The 23,438-nt window shown below is 41.9% G+C and overlaps 1 protein-coding gene across 1 annotated transcript; it reads right to left on the reverse strand.

Annotated features, from left to right (window-relative positions):
• Nucleotides 1-1,654: 1,654 nt before the first annotated feature.
• LOC144607943 (zinc finger and BTB domain-containing protein 48-like) lies at nt 1,655-22,957 on the reverse strand. Its single transcript, XM_078425099.1, has 10 exons — nt 22,843-22,957; nt 18,940-19,909; nt 16,848-16,959; nt 14,716-14,808; nt 10,182-10,268; nt 6,298-6,452; nt 4,638-4,774; nt 3,604-3,768; nt 3,044-3,132; nt 1,655-1,998 (listed from the first exon to the last, which is right to left on the reverse strand). Exons 2-10 carry the CDS (start codon nt 19,905-19,907, stop codon nt 1,678-1,680), a joined length of 2,127 nt encoding a protein of 708 aa, XP_078281225.1. The 5' UTR covers nt 19,908-19,909; nt 22,843-22,957; the 3' UTR covers nt 1,655-1,677.
• Between the last annotated feature and the right edge of the window lie 481 nt (nt 22,958-23,438).

Genomic DNA, 23,438 nt, shown 5'->3' on the forward strand with positions numbered 1-23,438 from the left:
AATGGATTTTAGATGGGCACATGAATATTCTGAACATGGAGGGATATGTAGCATGTTCAGGCAGATGAGATTAGTTTAGTTTGGCATCATATTCAGCATAGACATTGCAGGCAGAAGGACCTGTTCCTGTGCTGTATATTTTTTATATTCTATGTTCATACACATCAGTATCCCACTATCACAATGAAACGATGGTTAGTTAATCATTTGGTTGTTATGAAACATTTTGCCATATCAACTATATTCTGCACCCGTTTGGTGCATTGGACTCTTAAAGTAAATTAACCAGCAATGCAACCTGGAACTAATGTTGAATATTATCAAGCAAAGAAAAAACGAGGGCAGGAACCGATCTGGGAATTTCCTGTTAGTTTTTTGTTCATCTTCCAGGTTCACTGAAATGACTTGTTATGGTTAGTGGTTTATAGTTTGACTTTTGTGCAGAAAATGTCCTTCCAAGTTTTACTTTAAACATGCAAACATTCAATAATTCTCACTGGGACCCGAATCTGTTCACAGGATGTACTCTGCTCACGACCAACAATGTCGGCCTTATTTTAGCATACTGCTGTTCATGTATAACTTGCAGCATATTTATCTTAAAGTTCTGCTCTTCTCACAACTGCTTGATTGCAGCTTGACAGTTTTGAGGAAATGAGTTTCGTATCTCTTTATACTGCTTTGCAACAACCCACCTTTTAATTATTTCATAACGTTTCTGTATTTCTATACGGCATCATTATTATGTTGCAGTTCAAAGATGAGACAAGTAGATGGCACCAATGTTCACTCCGTATCTCTAAATGACAAATCCGGTGCAGCCTCTGTCTAAAAGCACCTGGTGCGATAGTTGCAAGACCTTAAACAGATAACATTCAACTTCACAAGGAAAATGAAGGGTGGCCCCTAAACCACAAATTTCTGAAGAAATTCAAAAACATTTCTACACAGTAGAAAGTCACTGCTAATAGATTGAGATGAGGCCAAGATTAATGGTGTTGAGTCTGAGGTTGAGGGGAAGTAAAGGAAAGAAAGATAAAGATAAAGATGGGGGATGGGGGGGGGGACATGGTGGTGCTGCTGCAAGCAACCATGATAAATCATTGGTCAACTATGATTAATTTTGCACGGACATCAATTACAAGACCTTAAAAGATTAGAACATGTTTCTCAGTGCTGGTTTAACGACCATGTCTGTTTTGAATATTGGCTGATATTACTCTCCCCACATGAATCCAAGCAGGTCCATGCATTGTCATGCTGTTTCTGGGATTTTGGGCACACAGCACTGCTGTATTTTAATTTTAAACTTCAACAACATTTATTCAGGGATTGTACCAAAAGGTGTTTTATAATCAATTTAAGAGACTTTTTAACATGCAGTGATATTCCTTATTGAGATGAATAATCTGTTTTGCTGGGACTGTTAGCCAGGGCCCAGGCCCTCATGTTTTAACAGTGACACCTCAAATGGGAGAGTTCCTTGACTTTTGACTGGAGTACATGCCTAAGTTAAGGTATGTAAGGAGTTGTTTTTTTAAACTGAAGAGACTGCTGATGAATTAAGCTACTGAAAAGGTAGAGATGGCAGTCAGCAAATACTTAGAAAATCTTTATTTACATTCTTCATAAAAAAAGTCAATTTTAAGGTGATTCATATATTGCGGCACCAGGTCCTTATATCTCAACAATGGTAATCTCCTCTACACAAGTGTCTGCCCCACTGACCGTTGACATCACGTTCTCTTCTGCGTGGTAGTTTCCATTGTCCAGGAATCGCTGGACAGAGAGTTCTCTGGTGTCTGTGTTCTGACTGGTCAGCTCTTTGGTAACTGTGGGAGGAGCAGCAGCCTCAAGCAGACCAACCACCTGTGGAGCTTCGTGCACCTCAGTGTCTCCCTCTTTCTCATTAGGAACTATAAGATTCCGAAGCCTTCTCTGACGGGGACTGTAGTTTTCCACTCGCCCGTGTATGTCCATGTGTCTCCTCAGGTGAGCCTATGTTTGGGAAAAATCAACATCGGTAGCACACCAAAGGATCTACTCCATATTTACAGTGCCTTTGAGATAGTAGCATGTCCTGAGGTGTGTCACAGAAACACAAAGACTAACGTGGAACCACAAGGGGACATTAGGACACTAGCCAAAAGTTAACTAGGCATTTATAAATAACTAGGATAATTAGGTGACAGTTTAAGGTGAGTAGTTGTGCTTAAGACAGCATGAGGAAATGCAGAGCAAACATGACAGATTAGAGCAAAAAGTGGGGAAACAGCCTAGAGGAGGTTTGGCAGGGAGGATGCACAGGGTTGAGAGAAAGGACAGGTGCTGAAATAAAAATAGGGAAATGCTGGGTTCACACACCTGTGGATCTTCAATCTGAAAATATTAACCATTTCTCTTTCCATGGATGCTGCCTGACCTACTGAGTACTTTGAACGCTTTATTTTGGAATTACAGCAACTGCAGTTTTTAATTTTCAATTACTGAAGGGAATGGGTTGTTTTGGGGTTTGTGATAAAACCCAAAGACAATAGTTTATCGTCATAACTACCTAAAAGACAAACAGATCTGGAGTTTTAAACAGAAAACTCTTAAAGTTCTTACTTTAAAATATTGCCAGTTGTCTCATTTTATTGCACCATTTTCTAAGTGTGCTGTCCACACCTGCTCAGATCACTTGCTTCCCTATGAGTAGCTCAATAGGCCCCAAGGTTAAATGGAGTTAATTATATCAAATAAACCAGATAAAAGTTGGCCTGTCAGCCTAACAAATCTATGGTTTATGCTCCACATGAATTTCTCCAGTCCATCTCAGCTTATCACCTCTGCTTTCTCCCTCACAACCTTTGCTAGCTTCCCATTCGATAGATGTGCCAATCGGCACAGGTACTACATTTCAGGTATGAAATGGAGTCACTGAGTTTCAGTCGATTGGCAGTGCTTGGCTCTTCTCTCCAAGTAATCACAAGCAGGAGTGAACAAACACAATCTTTTGAACAACTCTGCTCTAATTATGTCTCAGCAGTCAAGGAGGACTCACCTGTCGAGTGAATTTGTAGCCACATTCACTGCACTCGAACTTCCTCACCCCTTTGTGTCTTCCGACATGAACACGCAACTGATCAATGGCTGGAACAAAGATGGAACATCTTCTTAAAACTGAATGTCAACACTGACCCAACACCTTTCCCGAGAGCAGAATTCCCCAGAGTTTTTACCCTTCTTTCTGGGAAGGTGTGGAAATGGCTGATGCAGAGATATCAGTGCCTTACAGCCTCCTACATCTGACCTTGGTTGAATGCAAGAGGGAAATCAATCACAAAGTAGTTGGAGAGGGACTTTTTAACCAATTTTCCCCAGGATTCCTGGAATAGAAGTCCTTTTCTTACTAATTTCACTCTATCGGGTGTGTAGCAACACCCGTGGACAGTTACGTTGTGGTGGGGAAGGAAGAGGAAACAGAAAATGTAGTTGCCCTGTTTTGGTGTTAATGTTAGCTGCTGTGTTGGAGGTTAATCCTATTCATGGGGATTGGAGAGAGGATGAGAAAGCAGAGGAAGGCTATAAAAATTGACTGAATTCCAGCACAAGCAGCTTTACCTTTGAAGGTCTTCCCACAGATGTTGCAGTCGTGCGGGCGACCCTCCTGGTGCTTGCTGGCCATGTGACGATGGAGAGGTCCCCTCTCCGTAAACCTTCGGTTACAGATCTCACAGCCAAACGGCCGCTCACCCGTGTGGGTCCTATTGTGTTTGTCCAGACTCGCTGGTGCAGATAGTAGATTGTTAATACAGTAAAAAATGGGGATTACTTTCCAAATTTCAGGATCAAAAATCACATATCCTAAATTCACTTGGTCTTCCTGCAGCGCTCTCCTAGATACTCCATAAAACCATTTTCTTATTCATGTTTGGGACAAGGACACTGGTAAAGATATCTTTCACTGTCAGGTGGAAGTGGACATTCATCTTGAACTGTTGAAATCCACTCAAGTAAGCAGTCCCATTGCTGTAGGAGGAGTTGTATTTCTCAAATAGGCACTTCTAAGAAGGACTCTGTACCAGCTAGATTTAACATCTTAGTAATAATTTTTAATGGCATTGACTGTTATTCAACTGTGGAAGGCCTATCATAGCCCAGTCTTCAGTAATCATTGAGTGAGTGGTACAAACAAGGAACTGCAAATGCTAGTTTACAAAAAAAGGAAGTACTGGAGTAGTGGGTCAGGCAGCAACCCTGGAGAACATGAATAGGTGACGTTCCAGGTCAGGACCCTTATTCTTCAGAAGGATCCTGACCTGAAATATCAGCTATCCAAGTTCTACAGGAATACTGCCTGACCTGTTGAGTTACTCCAGCACTTTTAAAAAAAATCACTGGCTAAGTGTTGAGAGCAGAAGCCCGAGCTGACCACTCCTTTTCAGTCCAGCAGAACCAATTCTTTGCTGCACTCAAGAGTGGCCGAGGTACCTAGCCAACTCAGTTTTCAGAGCAGCAGGACTAGAATTGCCTTACTGTAGTACCGGCTAATGAATCTATCAACCCTGCTGCCGTGGGAAGTTAACTGCGTAGGATCCTCCGTTAGAGACACAGAATCTAAGTTGGGTTCCTCACGATCCACAAGAGGCACTCACCTTGGATCCTGAAGGTCTTCCCACATAAATGACATTGGAATGGTTTCTCCCCTGTATGCGTCCGCAAATGGACATTCAGGTTGCCCTTCTGGGTGAACCCACGGTCACAGAATTCACAAATGTATGGCCGCTCGTTCCTGTAACACCAGTGCAAACATAAAGTGAATGTTAACCTTCTCCACCAATCCCTCTCCAACTGCAACCAATGGCACTAAAACATTTGGCTGTGTGGCACATCCGACTACCACTTTTCTCTTCTCTATAACACTGATGACACTTAGACATTAGTTTGAAACATTTTTGGAATATTTTAAAAGAAACATCCATTGAAATGTTTTTATTAAAAAAGATTGGTTGCTATATTTCGCAGTTGAGATGATTTAAGTAATTGCTCAATGCAGCTTGAGACTGTGGCCAGCAGCCATTTATCCCCTTCCTAAACCTCAACAAATCAGAGACACAGGAGCAGTTGAAAACAAACTTTACAAAGAAGAGTAATGGCCTTCAATTTCACCACTGACAGTTCAGAATCATGTCGCCATCTCTCTTAAAGACCTGTCCAGTTAATCATACTCCCGGACTCTTTCTTTGTGAGTCAACAACCTCAGTCATTCATCCACACCCCCCCCCCCCCCCCCCCCCTGCACATCTCCCTGCTGGTTCTTGGGGGAATTTTACCTTTACACTTGTTTTGCAATTGCAATGAAGCTCTGACAGGACTGGAGTAACTGTATCAGTTTGCAATTATCACTATGCTGGGCCACTGATATTTTGCTGCTCATCTCGTATCCACCAATTGCACAAACAGGAACCAGAAACAGAATCTTGCGTTATTGCCAGATGTTAGAAGAGGAACTTGGAACATCTAAATCAGCCTGGCAGTTGACTTTTGTGATGCCATATTTATTAGTCTCTCAATCACATGCAGTAGATATGCTGGTTATGTGGTTGTAATGTTGTTCCTGCTCCCTAGGGGTAGGAGACTAAGGTGTATGAACAAGTGAGCTAAGGGTGCACCAGTGTATCTTTTGATTTTAAAAACATAGTAAAATTCAGCCATAGGCAAATTAATTTGCACAGGCCTAGTTTTTTTTAACCTAGTACAAAAGTAACATTTTAACAGTAGAAAGTTTACATTTGGAAAATCTCTCTCTATCCATTCATGTCTCTCGGGTCACCAGCTAATTACAATTAATTTTGAGTCATTGCCCAGTCCATCCAAAATCTCTGCACTCTTCATAAATGCCACATGATTCTCTGCAAACCCAACCTGTTTCAAAGATATTGATTTTATTGGAATTGCACACTATTTTGTTTTCTAATGTTTAATTCCGTTACATTCACATTGACAGTTAAACTATTAATTTGTGTAAGAAGGAACTGCAGATGCTGGTTTACACTGAAAATACACAAACAATGCTGGAGTAAGTCAGCGGGTCAGGCAGCATTTCTGAAGAAAAGGAATGGTTGACATTTGGGTCGAGGCATCTTCGTCAGACCTATTCAGAACTATTCATTTGGACCATTTGCAGATTTCAACATTTGATCTTCCCAGCTCCCAGCATTTCAAAATGTTAGCAAAATGAGGTGCTGTGCTGAACTCACCCACGTGCACCCCTCGCTGGTTAAGTAATGGGAAGCCGCTGCACACGAACTGTACCTGTGCTTGGACTTTATGTGCATCTGCAGGCCATGGCGGGTGGAAGCCCTGTGACCACACTCCTCACACACAAACAGCTTCTCTCCCTGGTGTTTGGACAACTCATGCTGATGCAAGTCGTTGCGGGAGAGGAAGCATTTGGAACAAGCAGGACACTGCAAATCAAGACACAACGCACGTTAGTTTTTTACCAATCCATCTTTACAGTCGTGGGGAGGGGGTGCCTCACACTAGGTTACCGTGTCACAGAGCAAGACAGAGAATCACACAGGATAGATTCGCAGTGGGTGAACGATGACTCCGACAGGGTTACAGTGAGCAGTTGAGGACAAGAGACCATTCTCCACACGAGATCATACCAAGCACACAAAAGCATTTTCAACTATCCCAGTTATGCCCACTGCTAAACATCTATGTATTTTCCAGCAAAGATCACTTAGTAGTATTCAAACTCCAAGGATCGGGGCACTAAGATCGACTTCAACATTTGATCTTCCCAGCTCCCAGCACCTATCTGGTTTCTCTGGGCTGCTATTTGGTAAATCAATACAAACCAATGATTGAAGCAAGCTGGTGATGCATTTACCAAATGAGCTATTGATATTCTTTGCTAATCCTTTGTGGTATTTGATGCATAGAAACATAGACATAGAAAATAGGTGCAGGAGGAGGTCATTCGGCCCTTCGAGCCAGCACCGCCATTCATTGTGATCATGGCTGATCGTCCCCAATCAATAGCCCGTGCCTGCCTTCTCCCCATATCAATAGACAATAGGTGCAGGAGTAGGCCATTCAGCCCTTCGAGCCAGCACCGCCATTCAATGCGATCATGGCTGATCACTCTCAATCAGTACCCCGTTCCTGCCTTCTCCCCATACCCCCTCACTCCGCTATCCTTAAGAGCTCTATCCAGCTCTCTCTTGAAAGCATCCAACGAACTGGCCTCCACTGCCTTCTGAGGCAGAGAATTCCACACCTTCACCACCCTCTGACTGAAAAAGTTCTTCCTCAACTCCGTTCTAAATGGCCTACCCCTTATTCTTAAACTGTGGCCCCTTGTTCTGGACTCCCCCAACATTGGGAACATGTTATCTGCCTCTAATGTGTCCAATCCCCTAATTATCTTATATGTTTCAATAAGATCCCCCCTCATCCTTCTAAATTCCAGTGTATACAAGCCCAATCGCTCCAGCCTTTCAACATATGACAGTCCCGCCATTCCGGGAATTAACCTAGTGAACCTACGCTGCACGCCCTCCATAGCAAGAATATCCTTCCTCAAATTTGGAGACCAAAACTGCACACAGTACTCCAGGTGCGGTCTCACCAGGGCCCGGTACAACTGTAGAAGGACCTCTTTGCTCCTATACTCAACTCCTCTTGTTACGAAGGCCAACATTCCATTGGCTTTCTTCACTGCCTGCTGTACCTGCATGCTTCCTTTCATTGACTGATGCACTAGGACACCCAGATCTCGTTGAACTCCCCCTCCTCCTAACTTGACACCATTCAGATAATAATCTGCCTTTCTATTCTTACTTCCAAAGTGAATAACCTCACACTTATCCACATTAAACTGCATCTGCCATGTATCCGCCCACTCCGCCCAGAACCTCTTTACTCCTATACTGAAATCCTCTTGTTATGAAGGCCAACATTCCATTAGCTTTCTTCACTGCCTGCTGTACCTGATCCCTTGATCCCACTAGCCCCTGGAGCTCAATCTAACTCTCTCTTAAATCCATCCAGTGATTTGGCTTCCACTGCCCTCTGTGGCAGAGAATTCCACAAATTCACAACTCTCTGGGTGAAAAAGCTTTTTCTCACCTCAGTTTTAAATGGCCTCCCCTTTATTCTAAGACTGTGGCACTGCCTCAATTACAAGGATGTCCTTCCTCAGATTAGGAGACCAAAACTGTACACAATACTCCAGATGTGGTCTTACCAGGGCCCTATACAACTGCAGAAGAACCTCTTTACTCCTATACTGAAATCCTCTTGTTATGAAGGCCAACATTCCATTAGCTTTCTTCACTGCCTGCTGTACCTGCACGCCAACTTTCAGTGACTGGTGTACAAGGACACCCAGGTCTCGCTGCACCTCCCCCTTACCTAACCTAACTCCATTGAGATAATAATCTGCCTCCTTGTTTCTGCCGCCAAAGTGGATAACCTCACATTTATCTATATTATACTGCAACTGCCACGCATCTGCCCACTCACTCAACCTGTCCAGGTCACCCTGCAACCTCCTAACATCCTCTTCACAGTTTACACTGCCACCCAGCTTTGTGTCATCCGCAAACTTGCTAGTGTTGCTTCGAATTCCCTCTTCCAAATCATTAATATATATGGTAAAGAGTTGCGACCCCAACACCGAGCCTTGCGGCACTCCACTCGCCACTGCCTGCCATTCTGAAAAGGATCCGTTTACTCCTACTCTTTGCTTCCTGTCTGCCAACCAATTTTCTGTCCATGTCAACACCCTACCCCCAATACCATGTGCTCTAATTTTGGTCACCAATCTCCCGTGCGGGACCTTATCAAAGGCTTTCTGGAAGTCTAGATACATTACATCCACTGGCTCCCCTTCATCCATTTTACTTGTCACGTCCTCAAAAAATTCCAGAAGATTAGTCAAGCAGGATTTCCCTTTCATAAATCCATGCTGACTTGGACTTATCCTTTTACTGCTATCCAAATGCACCGTTATTACCTCTTTAATAATTGACTCCAGCATCTTTCCCACCACCGAAGTCAGGCTAAGTCACGGATCCCTCCATTTGTAACCCTCTCGTTTCATAATCCAAAAATCAAACTCACCAGTGGTGCCATGTAGCTGCCGTGTCATAACTCCAGCATGCCCTTCAGCAATAGAAATGCATTTACCGGCATCATTCAAATGCTACAACACTAGAATTTAAAAATCTCACGGCAGCAAATGAATGGGGAACAGTGTCAACTCCAGGTGCCCCACAGTTAGCAAATTATTCCCTATTGGAATTGGTCTGTTATGGTCATTGGGTCAAACCTCTGGATGTCCCGACCAAACACCAGCATGCAAGCATCTTTACCATGGTCCATGGTTCAAGGCAGTCCTTCATCACCCCTTCAAGGGCAATTAGTAGCGGCATCTCCAGAATGTTTTGTTTTAAAAGAATACTGACCAAGACATGTAAACACTGTTTCAATCCTGAGCTTGTGGTTTCTGTGTGGAATTTACATGTTCTCAGTAGGAGAGGGTTTTTTCTCACAATGCTCTGGTTTCCTCTAACATCCCACAGTCTCGAGGTTAGTAGATTATCTGGCCATTGCAAACATTGCATACGGCCCTGACTGTACTGGTGAATGATAGAGTTGGGGAGTTGAGAGGAATGTCAGGAGAATTTTAAAAAGGATAACATAAATGGGTGCATGATGGTCAGTCTGGACTCAGTGGGTCGAAGGACCGGTTTCCTTACTGTATGATTCTATGGAGGAGGAGTATATGAAGGCATTGAGATGCTTGTAAGGTACACTAAGAAGAGAACTGATACCGTCAGAAGGATGATAACTACCTGGCCAACTGCTTAGGCACTTCCAATACCACCTGTGGCAGAGTTTGTGATGCCACCTCTTAATCCACATCTAATCACCCTCGACTGAGGGACAGAGCAAGAGAATAAAAAGTGCTTTGTGGTAATGCTCATTCCTGGCCTACAGTATTTACACCTCTCCTATTTATCCATCCCTTTTTCATTTTCTTGTACACATCCTACCCCTTCAGTTTGCTATTCATCTCATGATGAAGCTGTCCAGGTTTGCCTTTATCAAGAGTACCTTATTTGTGGGGCTCTCGGATGCTAGTGAGAGAATATAATGTTAAACTTACGTTTGTTACTCACCGGGAATGGTTTTGGTGCGCCATGAGATTTAATCATATGACTCTGCATGTCTTTCTTCTGCATGAATTGCTGAGGACATGAGGGGCACTAGAAGGGTTAAAACATGCAGAAAATCAGAGTTGTAGGGAGGTGTTACTTGTATTAAAAATCATGTTTCCAACATCAGGAATGGCAGTGTGGGATCTCTGTGCTAAACATTTGGGGCGCAGTGATCACATCTACAGCCCAATCGTGTTTGGTTCCTGCAGTACGCACAGTGTAATATTCACGGATTATCCCTGTATCAACTGACTGTACTAGGCATGTTCTTTGGAATTTCAGTAAAGAATGTTAAACTCTTTAAAAACTGGTTGGACTCCTGCTGCAGTATTAAGGTCAACTCTGGTCAATTTAAAGATGCTAATGCTTTGCAGAACCAATTTGCTGTAAAGGTAACAGGGATAATGAATGTTGATGTTAGCTTCTCCGTGTGTCTGTTCTCCTTTGACCAGAGAACTGTCCACTTGCTTGGGAAGGGGATTAAACATAGAAAAATAGGTGCGGGAGGAGGCCATTCGGCCCTTCGAGCCAGGTTGGGGGAGAACTAAACCCAAACAGATTCAGAAGAAAAGGAATCAAAGATGCAAATGAAATACAAATAAATATGGACCATGTTTTGAAGGTAGAGGAAACCAAGGTTAGAAGATTGAACAAAAAAGTATTTATATATTTCACCACATGTACTTGAGATATTTATATATTTCACTACGAGTGAGTCCAGGCAGAAGAGCAGGAACCCTCGGGGAGCGTCAACACTGGGTGTTTACTGATACATGGCTTAAAGAGCACCAGTGGCAGCTCAACATTCAGGGGAGGGATCACAAAAATAAAATACAAGCTGAAGAAACACTTCTACGTGTGAGCAGGAAAAAATATGTCCAATAAAGCAATATTAATTGAACTGAATATCAAATGAAAAATGATACTCCTGAAAATGCACTTACACAGTCAGAAGCAGAAGATCAAATGTGAAGGAAGTTTCTGAGAATTGCAAAATAAACAGTGGCAGAGGAACTTCCATTAATCAATGTAAATTAGAAAATTATAATTTTTTAAACGCTCCACAATTCCTAAAGTGCATTCTGAGAAAATAATATGCAGCTAGCCCTGGAATGAAATGCTACAAAAAGTCTGGGGTTAAAGCTAGTCAGGAGAATAGGGTATTGGCAAAATGGCCATGATTCAGAATTTCCCTTTTAGATCAAAGCCCAAATAATTCCACTGAGATGTAATGTAACTAAGAGAGGTGTGGAAACGATTATATGAAGGAAAATGGGCGGCACGGTGGTGTAGCGGTAGAGCTACTGCCTTATAGCGCCAGAGACCCAAATTCAATCCTGACTATGGGTGCTGTCTGTACGGAGTTTGTACATTCTCCCCGTGACCTGCATGGGTGTTCTCCAAGATCTTCGGTTTCCTCCCACATTCCAAAGACTCCTGGTCAGCGGGGACTCGGTGGGCCGAAAGGCCTGTTTCCATGCGGTTTCTCTAAACTAAACTAAAGTCAAGATCAGAGCAATGGGACGTATTCAAGCAGAAGTATTTAGGTTCAGAGAAAAGAGCAAAAGGGAGTGGATCTTCCAAATCTAGTTGAAAAGCAAAATATTTGCAGATGTTAGAAATCCAAAGTAAATACTGAAAATACCCAGCAGCTTAGGGAGCAAGCTGTGCAAAGAGCAGCAGTGAAACACTTCCAGTGAATGACCTATCATCAGAACTTGGAAAAGGTGGAAATCAAACATGACCTGGGTTTCAGATGGGGAGGGTTGAAGAGAAGATATAAACAATGTTATAACTGGGGGATATAGATCACTGGAATGTTAACTCTGCCTCTTGCTTTCACCTCTCACATCATCTTTTTATTCCAAATGTAGTTCCCTGGATGTAGAACATAAAGAACAGGAGGAAGCAAAAATAGGGAAGCTTATACTACATAAAACCATGGAGAATAAAACTAGAGATGAACATAGAAAGAAAAACTGCAAGAGGTCATAAAATATTTGGTAAGAAAAATATCAAAAGAATACTTATTTTACATTGAGTAAAATAAAAACTAAGGAAAGACTAGGACCTACTAGGAACCAAATAAGTTACCTCTCTGGGGGTGGTACATGTGGGTATGATTCTCAATGAATACTTAGTGTGTGTGTCCTCACAAACTAGAACAATGCAGATAGTCTAGTAATGGAAGAGGAAAGTTAAGATATTGCATCGGATAAACTTAACAAATGTCAAAACTGCAAGGGATTTTATTCTTTGAAAGTAGATAAAAATCACAAGGCCAGAACTAAATGCATCCCATACCACTACGAAAAGAAGGGAAGAAATAAAAGGTTCAGACCATTTTCAATTGTCTATGGACATGAGCAAGGTGTCAGAAAAAAAGGAGAACTATTGCACCATTGTTTGAAAAAAAATGGGAAAGGGTTTAAGAGTATTTGCTTGCCACAATCCAACTTCAGTAGTGGGAAAGTCCCTGTAAAAAATTGAATAGATTAATCAAGGGTCATCGGCATGGATCTACATGAGGATTGTGTCTAACTAATATGATTAAATTTTGAGCAGATATCAAGGAGGCTAGAGGATAGCACAAAACATTTGTCACATTTATGTGACAAATAAATTGACTATTGAACAATACCAATGTTACACATGAAGATATTGGCAAAATCCACATGTCAAATGGAATTGCCCTGGTTCTTAACTTTCACCCCACTGGTCTCTGCAATCAATGAGTTACCCTTCACAATTTCCATCAGCTCTAACGAGATTTCACTTCCCAGACACATATTCCTTCCCCCTTCCATGTCAGCATTTCAAAAGGATCACTTCCTTCATGACTCTTGATCTGCTATTCTGTCCCCACCAACCACTCATCTTACAGCACTTTCCCACACAGGAAATGCAAGACATGTCCTCTCACCTCTTCTCTCCACATGCAAAGACCCAAACACTCTTTTCAGCTGAAGCAATGATTCATGTGGACATTTTCACAATCTTATTTTATAGCATTCAGTGTTCACAACGTGATCCAACTACAACGGAGATGTAGATTGGGCGATCGTTTGCTGGTACCGTGCCACTACCTGTGGATTGAGCCTGTGGGAGTAGCACTGCTCTTTCAATTGTCTGCCACTTTAATTCTCCATGCACTGCACTGTCACATTAAGGAACTACGCAAACTTGCAGAACACCTCAACAACCGTCTGGAAACATTGCAATCTGATGAACTCAATTTCAAATGCTCCAGCTCTAGGTAACTTGCTCTTTCTTTCAGTCTGTTGGCATTAGATCACCGGGTGGCGCCAGCAATGGCTGCCTCGCCAACAGTCTGTCTCGCCCATTCCTTCTTCATGTTTTACAGTATATGTTAAATGCATGTTTTAGTGTTCTTTAGCTTGTTTTATGTGGGGGATGGGGGGAGGTGGGGGATGTGGGGGATGTGGGGTGGGGTTTGGGGGAAACTTTTTTTAATTTCTTACCTCAACGGAGATGCGATTTTTTTTCTGTATCATATCTCTGTCTGCACTGCAGCCTAACATCGTGGAGTTGGCGGCCTCCGCTGGGGACCGACTTCGGGAGCTCCAAGCCACAGGAGCTTCGACCGCCCCGACGCGGGTGGTTTGACTGCCCCGACCGCGGGAGAATAAAGAGGGAAGATGATTGGACTTTATTGCCTTCCATCATAGTGACAAATATGGGAAATCCACTGTGGTGGATGTTTATGTTAACTTTTATGTAGTTGTGTGTCTTGTTGCTTTTTATTTAGTATGGCTGTATGGTAAATCGAATATCACTGTACCTCAATTGGTACACGTGACAATAAAATACCTTGAACCTTGAACTGTTATTTCTGCTTCACATTCAGCTGTGATTTTGGCTCATTTCTTTCTCCCTGGACTAGCACAGCCCAAGCTGCTGGGCATGTCCCACAGCCCTGCTAATAATAACGCAGACATATAACTTTGGTCCTGTCTATTCCTCCACCACCTTCCCAACAACTTTAAACTAACTTCTGTTCTCTCTTTTCCAGTTTTGATAGTCTTGGCCCTGCAATGTTAACTCTCTTTTCACAACTGCTGCCTACCCTCTGAGTGTTCCCAGAATTTTCTAATTTTATTTCCAATTTCCCGCATCTGAAGGATAATTTTTCTGATTTTTTTTCCACGTGGCAGACTGATCTATAATGAGAAAGCTCAGGGGATCCAAGGGACAGTAACAAGTTGGATTGAATTTGGTTTGTGTGATAGGAAGCACAGAATAATAATTGACCTAAGTTTCGGGAGCCAGAGGGCTTTTTCCAGTTTGATTCCAAGAAACTTAGTCCTAAATCATTTACCTTGTGTACTACATATCAATGTTTTAGCATTAACCTTATTTCCACACACCCTTCCTCCTTGTCTAACTCAGGCTTAATTGTAGCTCCAGAAGCTAACTCAGCTGAAATCAGTTGACTCAGTGCAAATCAGACAGCCTGAAAATAATAAGGACCTACCTTGAAGGGCATCTCACCTGTGTGAGATACCAGGTGGTTCCTTAGCTCAATCCTTCCTTTAAATGTCTGGTTACATTCAGGACAAGTGTAAACCTGTGGGGAAGTAAAGCATTTAAGATTACGGTCAGAATTATATCTGTATAAAGAAAGAAGATGCCCAAGAGACCAGTTTGTACATCACCTTCAAGCTGTTATACACTTCCTAATAGAATACAACTTCCCCCATAAGCATTTCACATGAATAGAATGGAGACTAGCAAGGAGTTTACAGATGATGGAAGGTTCAGTCAAAAGCAAGTTTGAGGCTTTTAAGATGAGGGAAAGTAATGATGCAGGCAAGGCCTGGGGGTTATAGTTTGATGAGAGACCCCTACACTACGGGGTGGGGGGGGGGAGAATTCTGCAACTGATGTAGACTGATGTAGACAAGGACAGATGTCAGAGGCAGAAGACTACACAACACATGCTGGAATGCAGCAATGAGCCCTTGTATAGAATTGTAGGTAAAAGACTCAAACTTATAAAATGGGTTAACATATATAAGCGTTTGACGGCACTGGGCCTGTACCCACTGGAGTTTAGAAGAATGAGGGGGGACCTCATTGAAATGTACTGAATAGTGAAAGGCTTGGATAGAGTGGATGTTGAGAGGACGTTTCCACTAGTGGGAGAGTCGAGGACTAGAAGTCATAGCCTCAGAATTAAAGGACGTTCCTTTAGGAAGGAGATGGAGCGGAATTTCTTGAGTCTGAGGGGGGTGAATCTGTGGAATTCTTTGCCACAGAGGGCTGTGGAGTCCAAGTCAATATTTTTAAGGCAGAAATAGATAGATGCTTGATGTCAGGGGTTATGGTGAGAAGGCAAGAAAATGGGGATACGAGGGAGAGATAGATCAGCCCTGATTAATATAAGGAGAAAACTTCATGGGCCGAATGGCTTAATTCTGCTCCTATCACTTATGACCGTATAAAGCCACCTGCACAATCTTAAAGACTTCCGAGATAAACAAGTAATTGTCAAAATGTGAAGGAAGGAACTGTAGATGCTGGTTTAAACCAAAGGGATCGCTGGGCGGCGCGGACTTGGTGGGCCGAAAAGGCCTGTTTCCGTGCTGTATATATATGATATGATATGATATGATGTGATACACAAAATGCAGTCATTACAGGAATCAAAGACAGGAATTTGAAATTAGAGCTTAGTGGGAAAGGGGCCAGACCACAAAGCATGAATGAACAGGATTTCTAGATATAGTCATGATATTTCAATGTTATACCCAAGACTTACAAAACAGGTACCTACAATAGTTCTTGAAATGGCCCTTTTAGAGTGGAGACAGATGTCAGAATTTACCTCAAATACATAGCATGCCCACTTGCAAGGCTGAGGTTGAAACCCATCCCAGAGATTAAGATACAGAGTTTACACCAGGACTCCAGTGTTGCACATATTTTTTAATAAAGGCATTACATTTAAGTTCCGTCTGCTTTTTTAGCTGCTAAAAGATTCAACAACATTGGAGGTTGAGGGAAGACTTGATAGAAGTATATAAAATGAAGAGAGGCATAAACAGGGTAGACAGTCACAACCTTTTTCCCAGGGTGGAAATGCCCAAAACTAGAGGGCATTGGCTGAAAGGGGGGGAAATCTAATGGAGATGTGCAGGGCAAGTTTTTTTTTTTACACAGAGTGGTGGGAGCCTGGAATGGTGGAGGCAGCAACGATAGTTCATTCAAAGTAAAACATTTTCTGGTGATTATCACGCTGTTTTTTGTAGTAGCTGCTATATTTCTGACTAAACTTTACAATAATAATTTCTATAGACTGTACAAATGAAAGTCCCCGTTTCTTTAATTCCTGTTCCTTTCAATTTATTCAGACTTTAAACTGGCGATCAGAACAGATAATTATAATAGAGGGTTTATTCCCCCAGATGACAACAGTATTAGTTACTAAATGCAGTAATTTAATAGGCCCATTAAAACAAACGAGTCAAAAAACAGGAGAGGCAAGAACATCAAGTTCAAATTGGTGCCAGAAAAGCATGAATGTTAAAATAGGATGGCAAAATGAAGCAAAAATAAAAAGATCCTTGTAATTGAAAAAGCTACTGAGAAATCTGGATTCCATACCACTCCCGTCCTGGTGATGCAGTTCCTAGCCTCGTGTTTAAGCAGATTTTCTTTCCTGAAGTAGCATTTTCCACACTTGCTGCATTTAAAGGGCTTCTCTCCTGTGTGTTTTCTAAAGGTAAAACACATTAGAAATTAGTTTGTTTTAGAGTTCCACAATATTAAATAAAGCCCACCTCAGTATTAGGAATACAATCATAAAATACACAAAAATCTGCAATATAAAGATAGTTACTCTCCGTTTGCCTGGCTAAGTGCAGCACCATAAATATCCAAGAAATTTGAACTCCATGTGGGACTAAACAGCACACTGGATTAGCAAACCATGCAACCTCTACAAAACATTTATTTTCTGCACCACCAATACAGCATGCCCGAGCGCATACTATCAACACAATGCACTGCAATTGTTTACCTACACTTCTCTTAAAGCTCTTCCCTACCTCACCAATTCCACCACCAAGGAGTACAAGGACAACAGCAGCTTGGGACAAGACTGCCTATAGGTTCCCCTATAGTTCACAAACCATCACCATCTCCAAACCAACAGCTTTGTGGAAGTGCATTCACCAGGGGGACTCACAGTGAATGTACTTCAAGGAGGCAACACATTACCAGCAGGGCAGTAAAAACAGACCACCTCATCCATGCCCACATTTGGCCAGTTAATGAGAGCAACAGAAACTCAGCGGGATAATCATCCAAAAGAGCATATCTAGGTGACGACACTCTACTGCAGAATTTCTGATAGTACTTTGACATTAAAAAGAAAAGCCAAGGCAACAGAATAATTAAGCCCATATTGTGCCTTATTGGTTTAAACAGACATCATCAGCTCTGCCTCCGCATCAATTACATTTTCCTGGAAAATCAATATCATTGCAATTGCTTTATAAAACAGTATAGGAGCTCTTTTACTATTCTCTGCTTTAGATACAACGAAACTCCCTTTCGCAGTCTTAATAAATTAAAAACCAGGGGGGTTCCTGATCAATGTACTTCAAGGAGGAGACTGATCAACGCCTTCTCAAGGGCAGTAAGTGCTGTCCTCGACTCAAATATCAATGATTAAGCAGAAATTGAATGAAAGATAAGAAAATTGGAATTAACAGCCATTGGTCAGAATGTGGAAATACGATTCAGTTTTGCCATTTAAATTCCGAGATAGCAAAGTGTAACATTTCACAATTTAGAGTCACGAGTGTTTAATTGTCATATGTACAGACAATGGAAGAATTAAATTCCTACCAGTAGCTGCACATTAGTGCAGTTGATAGAGCTGCTGCCTCACAGAACCAGAGACCCGGGTTTGATCCTGATCTCGGATACTGACCATGTGAGTTTGCATGTTCTCTCTGTGACGGCATGGGTTTCCTATAGTTTCCTCAAAGACGTGCGGGTTTGTAGGTTTATTGGCCTATGTAAATTGCCCCGAGTGTGTAGTGTGGAGAGAAAGTAGGGTATCATAGAATCAGTGTGAATGGGTGATTGATGGTCAGTGTGGACTTGGTGGACCAAAGGGCCTGTTTCCAGACTAACTCTAAACTAAACTAACAGGCTTGTAAACACAATACTCAGATAACAAAGAACAAAATTTTAAAAAATGTTAAAAACCCAATACTAGTGCAAAAAGCCTGAAGTCCTTGGTGCAACCAAGACAGTTAATAGTATCGTTTGTGTTTTGTGGCGTTCAACAGCCTATTGATTGTTGGGGGTACATGTACTAATCCTCTGATGATAGAATTCAGATTGCTGCTCAGATTCATCTGTTTTGCTTAGTCAAGCTTCTCCCCTCTCCACCCTCGTCTTCTACTCCCATCCAAATGTGCCTTGGGTTCTCTTGTGAAGATTTCATCTTCCCCAAAGATATAAAACAGAATAAAAGTATCTCTCTATAGCACATTATTTCGTTTTAAAAAATAAAGGATACTTCATAGTAATTTCAGACCAGCAATTTTAACCCCGAAAACACAGATGATTGTACATCATTCTCACCATCTGCAATTGTTATTACATTGCTGTCATTTCCCACAGTGATACATCTCTCATGCCTTTAACGACTAAAAATGGACCAGGAAACCCATGAATTTACCTGTTGTGAACTTTGAGATAATATTTGCTGAGGAATTTCTTATGACATGTTGGACATTCGATGGGTTCGCTCTTTCTGTTAGACGGGTCCGGGTCCTTGCTCTTGGGTGTGCTCACCACTGATGTGGTGTTTTCCAGCACACCAGCTTTTCTTTGTCTCTTACAATTGTGTCTAGATGGAATGTAATCATGGTCCAGTTCACTCTTGTTCATACTCTCCTCATCGTCTTCCTCTTTAATTATGTCCATGCTCGGGTCACTGGTACTCTCCACGCAGTTCTCCTCACTGCTATCTTCCGAGTTACCTTCTTTGGCTTTCTTTGGCTGTTTAGAACTTAGGCTTCTGCGGGATGTCAAGGAATCTCTAGATCTTTTCTGAACTGCAAGTGATTTTATTTTGTCATTCTGTTTGTTAGTCCGCAACTCAAATGGATGTTTCTTGTTGCACCTGGTACTCCCTTTGCGAAATTGTCTGAAATCATTCTTTGTAATTTGTTCCTCGAGAACGTTGATTTCTCCCGTTTGTGTTGTAATGTCCACCGGTGCCGTCACTGGTCCACATCCATCTGTTTGTTGATCACACACGGGCTCATCACTCCTCCTCTCGTCATCTGCAAATTTCTGCTGATAATGGTGACAAGCTTGAACTGCATCAGGGATTGAGAGTTCCTCTGCTGCACTTAGCACCTTGGAAACATTTGTTTGTGTCAAATGAAGTTCGCCTGTGTATATAAAGTCAAACAGAAGGCCCAAAACTCCAGAGCAACTCTCGGGAAGGTTGATTTCACCAGATGTGCCAGTTCCATAGATATTGTGGAAGAAATTACTACAACAAGCTAGGATACTGCGATGTGCGTTCAAACAGTAGCCTCCTAGGTCCAGAGATACATCACAAAATTTACCATCTTCCCGTTGTTTGTTCAATGCATTAAGAATTTTCTTGCTGTGTTCAGAAAAACGGTCTTGCATATCTTTAAAAAAGACAAGTGTGCGAGTTATTCTTCCTGCTTGCTATAGATATGCTTAATACGGTTCTGTTAGCCACTCAGGATAGCGGACAGTTTAAACAGAATCAAAAGATGACACATTTAGAGCATTCAATAGTAACCTTAAAAAGAGGGGAAAATGGAGAAAAGCCCAAGGAAATTACAGAGAAAAGAGGAATTGGGGGGGGAAGAGACTAATTGGATTGTTCTTTTCCAATTATACCACTCTATAGTTATAAACACATCTCCAATTGTACCGTCAAATATTCCAGATGGAGGTATAGCACAATATTAATAGTTCCCCACACAGAGATGCAGTTTATCATGGCTCCAAGTATATCCATGGTCTTTTTGGTTATTTCCCAGCCCACACATCCAACCGTCATTATTTTCTATTTTTTCCACTGCTGCTCAAAATCCCTAGTTCCACAAATTAAGAGGTTTTGTTTTGAGAGATTTTGAATGCCAAGGGTTATTAATTCCTGTAAAAGTAAGGATTTCAATGAATTCAGGTAAACTCAAGTCCACTTCCCATTGACTCGCCATAAACTAGAACATACACTGCTGTAAACATCGCTAGCCTACATCAATATCACAAGGTCTATATCATAGGTAGACGCAAAATGCTGGCGTAACTCAGCGGGACAGGCAGCATCTCTGGAGAGAAGGAATGGGCGATGTTTTGGTTCGAGACCCTTCTTCATACCAGCAGCCACGATGTACTTGGGGCAACAAAGCAATACAATGTTTCTTTAGAAGCTTAGCAAAAAGCCCAGGTAATGGAAAGGTAAGGTTGGCTCAACATTGAGCAACTGGTGAATGGATGCTCAATTGGGACTGACTGCAATTGAGAGTGACAGGAAAGAAAATCATTCTTTCAAATTTATCCACACTTTAACAACTGCACTAACATGCTTGCAGATGAGAATTATAGTCATGACCAGAAAAAACCTGCCATTTTATATTGTGCCTTTCATAATCACGTGTTGGTACATTTCTAACCCAATGAACTATCATAGAGTCATACAGTACCGAAATAGGCCCTTGGGCCCACATTGCCCATGCTGACCAAGATTCCCTACATACACTAGCCCAATGGTCAATGTTTGGCCCATATCCCTCTAAACCTTTCCTATCCCTGTACTTGTCCAAATGTCTTTTAAATGTTGTTATAGTACCTGCCTCAACTACCCCTTCGGGCAACTCGTTCCTTATACCCACCACAGTTAAAATCCCATCCAGATTTCCAACACACTGTTTCAATACAATGCTGCAGACATGAATGATAGTAATATGATGATAGTTCATCAAATGTCTGATTATAAACATATTTTACAAAAAGAAAATCGTCCAGAATCAAATCCCAATAAGTTTGATTCCAAAGAAAAAGACAAAGGATCAGTCAAGTAGGATGAATTTTAAAAAATCTATTTTTAAAATAAAAACAACAGTGACAACGTCTTGTCAGCAACAGGGCTACATGGTGCAGCGATGGAAGATTCCTCACCGGCAGAGAAAGGAGAAAAATGGTACAAAAAGGAGCAAACAGGCATTCAGAGGAAGAAAGAGGGGCAATTAAGATTCCAGGATTCAGGTATAGAATCGGTCTGAAAGAATCTGAAGTAAGGACTGAGATACGAATTGAATTATCAGCTAGGTGTAAGGGAACAAGTCCAGATGAATGTGGGTTAGATTAATGATTAAGAAACGAGGAAACAAAAATAACCAATTAATAGTTATTTAAAGAGAAGTGCAGAGGATTCTGTAGGCTTCCTCTCAAAGTAATCTCCAGAATAAACAACTTGATTCTCTCAACTGAGCTGTGCAGAAATATTTTTAGGCAAATGACTTGCAAATTGACTGACCATGATTTACTTGTTCTGCAGACACAAACATTTTATCCACAGTGCAAATTCATAAAACGTCGGAACAGAATTAGACCATTCGGCTCACCACCATTCAATCATGCCTGCTCTATTTTTCCCTCTCAACCCCACCCTTCTGTCTTCTCGCCGTATCAATAACTTATCAATATCCACTTTATAAATACCCAGCAATTTGGCCTCACCACCATTTGTGACAATTCTAAAGGTACGCCCTTTTATTCTGAGGCTGTGCCCTCTGTTCCTAGACTCGCCCACTACTGGAAACATCCTCTCCACATCCAGTCTATCTAGGCCTTTCATTATTTGGCAGCTTTCAATTAGAACCACCCCTCATCCTTCTAAACTACAGCGAGTACAGGCCCAGAGCCAATAAATGCTCCTCACACATTAACCCAATCATGCCCAGGATCATTTGCGTAAGCCTCCTCTGGACACTCTCCAACACCAGCACAACCCTCCTCAGATATGAGGCCCAAAACTGCTGACAATATTTAAAATATGGTCTCACCAGCTTCAGAATTACATCCTTGCTGTTAGATTCTAGTCCTCTTGAAATGAATGCTAACATTGGATTTGCTTTCTTTATTGCAGACTCAACTTGCAAATTAATCTTTTGGGAATTCTGCACCAACACTACCAAATCCCTTTGCACCTCTGATTTCTGAATACTCTTCCCATTTAGAAAACAGTCTATGCCTTTATTCCTTTTAGCAAAGTGCATGACTGTACAATTGATAGTTATACTTTTGGGAACTTAATGGGTTTTGATTTTCAAGAATCATTATTATTTTAAGCAAACGTTTTTTCAATGTGATTCTAATTTTAAACAAAAATCCATACAGTTAAATCATCAGTAAACAATTCAGATGCATGGAAAAGCATAACAAACATGCAGTCAGTGTCAAAACCTTGAGATGAGTGAAGACTGGTGTCACCCAACAAACCATCGCAAGCAGCAGAGACTGAAGGCTGTTTGCAACAGTGAGAAGGATATGTTTTGCCTTTTGGACAAGTCAGTTAAGGTTTCTTTACCTGAAAGGGGATGGTTTCTGCACAAGTAGGGCGAATATGACAGGAACAAAGATCACGACGTGCGCTCTGCAGTAAAACTGCTCTAAACCATCTTGAAGCAGCTGTCAGAGACTTCCTCCGCACTGCGCCTGCGCGAGCCACCCGACCCCTGGCTGTGCAACAGCGCCGGGCATGCTGGGTGATGCAGTCCACAGTAGTTTATTGCCAACTTTTTCCTCCACCCCTGTCTCTAATTTGCCTCGCTCCTTTTGGAGTCTTTCCATTTGTGGATAATTGCCAGTCCTTTCGTTCGGTCCAGCCGTAAAATACAGCCCACAAAAGTCCCCGTCCGTTGAAGCATCACAAAATGGCGACCGGGTCACGTGCTGACCCGCGACCTCGGCCGCCATCTTGAAATGATTCATCTTGTAACCTTGGAGATTAAGACCAGAAACCAGCCAGGGCTATTATAACTTTCCCCAAGGATATATCAGCCGTTGCAAATCTAAGACATGTCTCCATCCTAATTTAAAGACGTCCAACTACAGGTTGTTCTACCAAAAAACTGCCTTCAACTGACTCGCCATGTCTTCAAACTACCACATGGCCCGTTGAAT

The sequence above is a fragment of the Rhinoraja longicauda genome, chromosome 30 (assembly GCF_053455715.1).
Source record: "Rhinoraja longicauda isolate Sanriku21f chromosome 30, sRhiLon1.1, whole genome shotgun sequence".
In the NCBI taxonomy this organism is placed as follows: domain Eukaryota; kingdom Metazoa; phylum Chordata; class Chondrichthyes; order Rajiformes; family Arhynchobatidae; genus Rhinoraja; species Rhinoraja longicauda.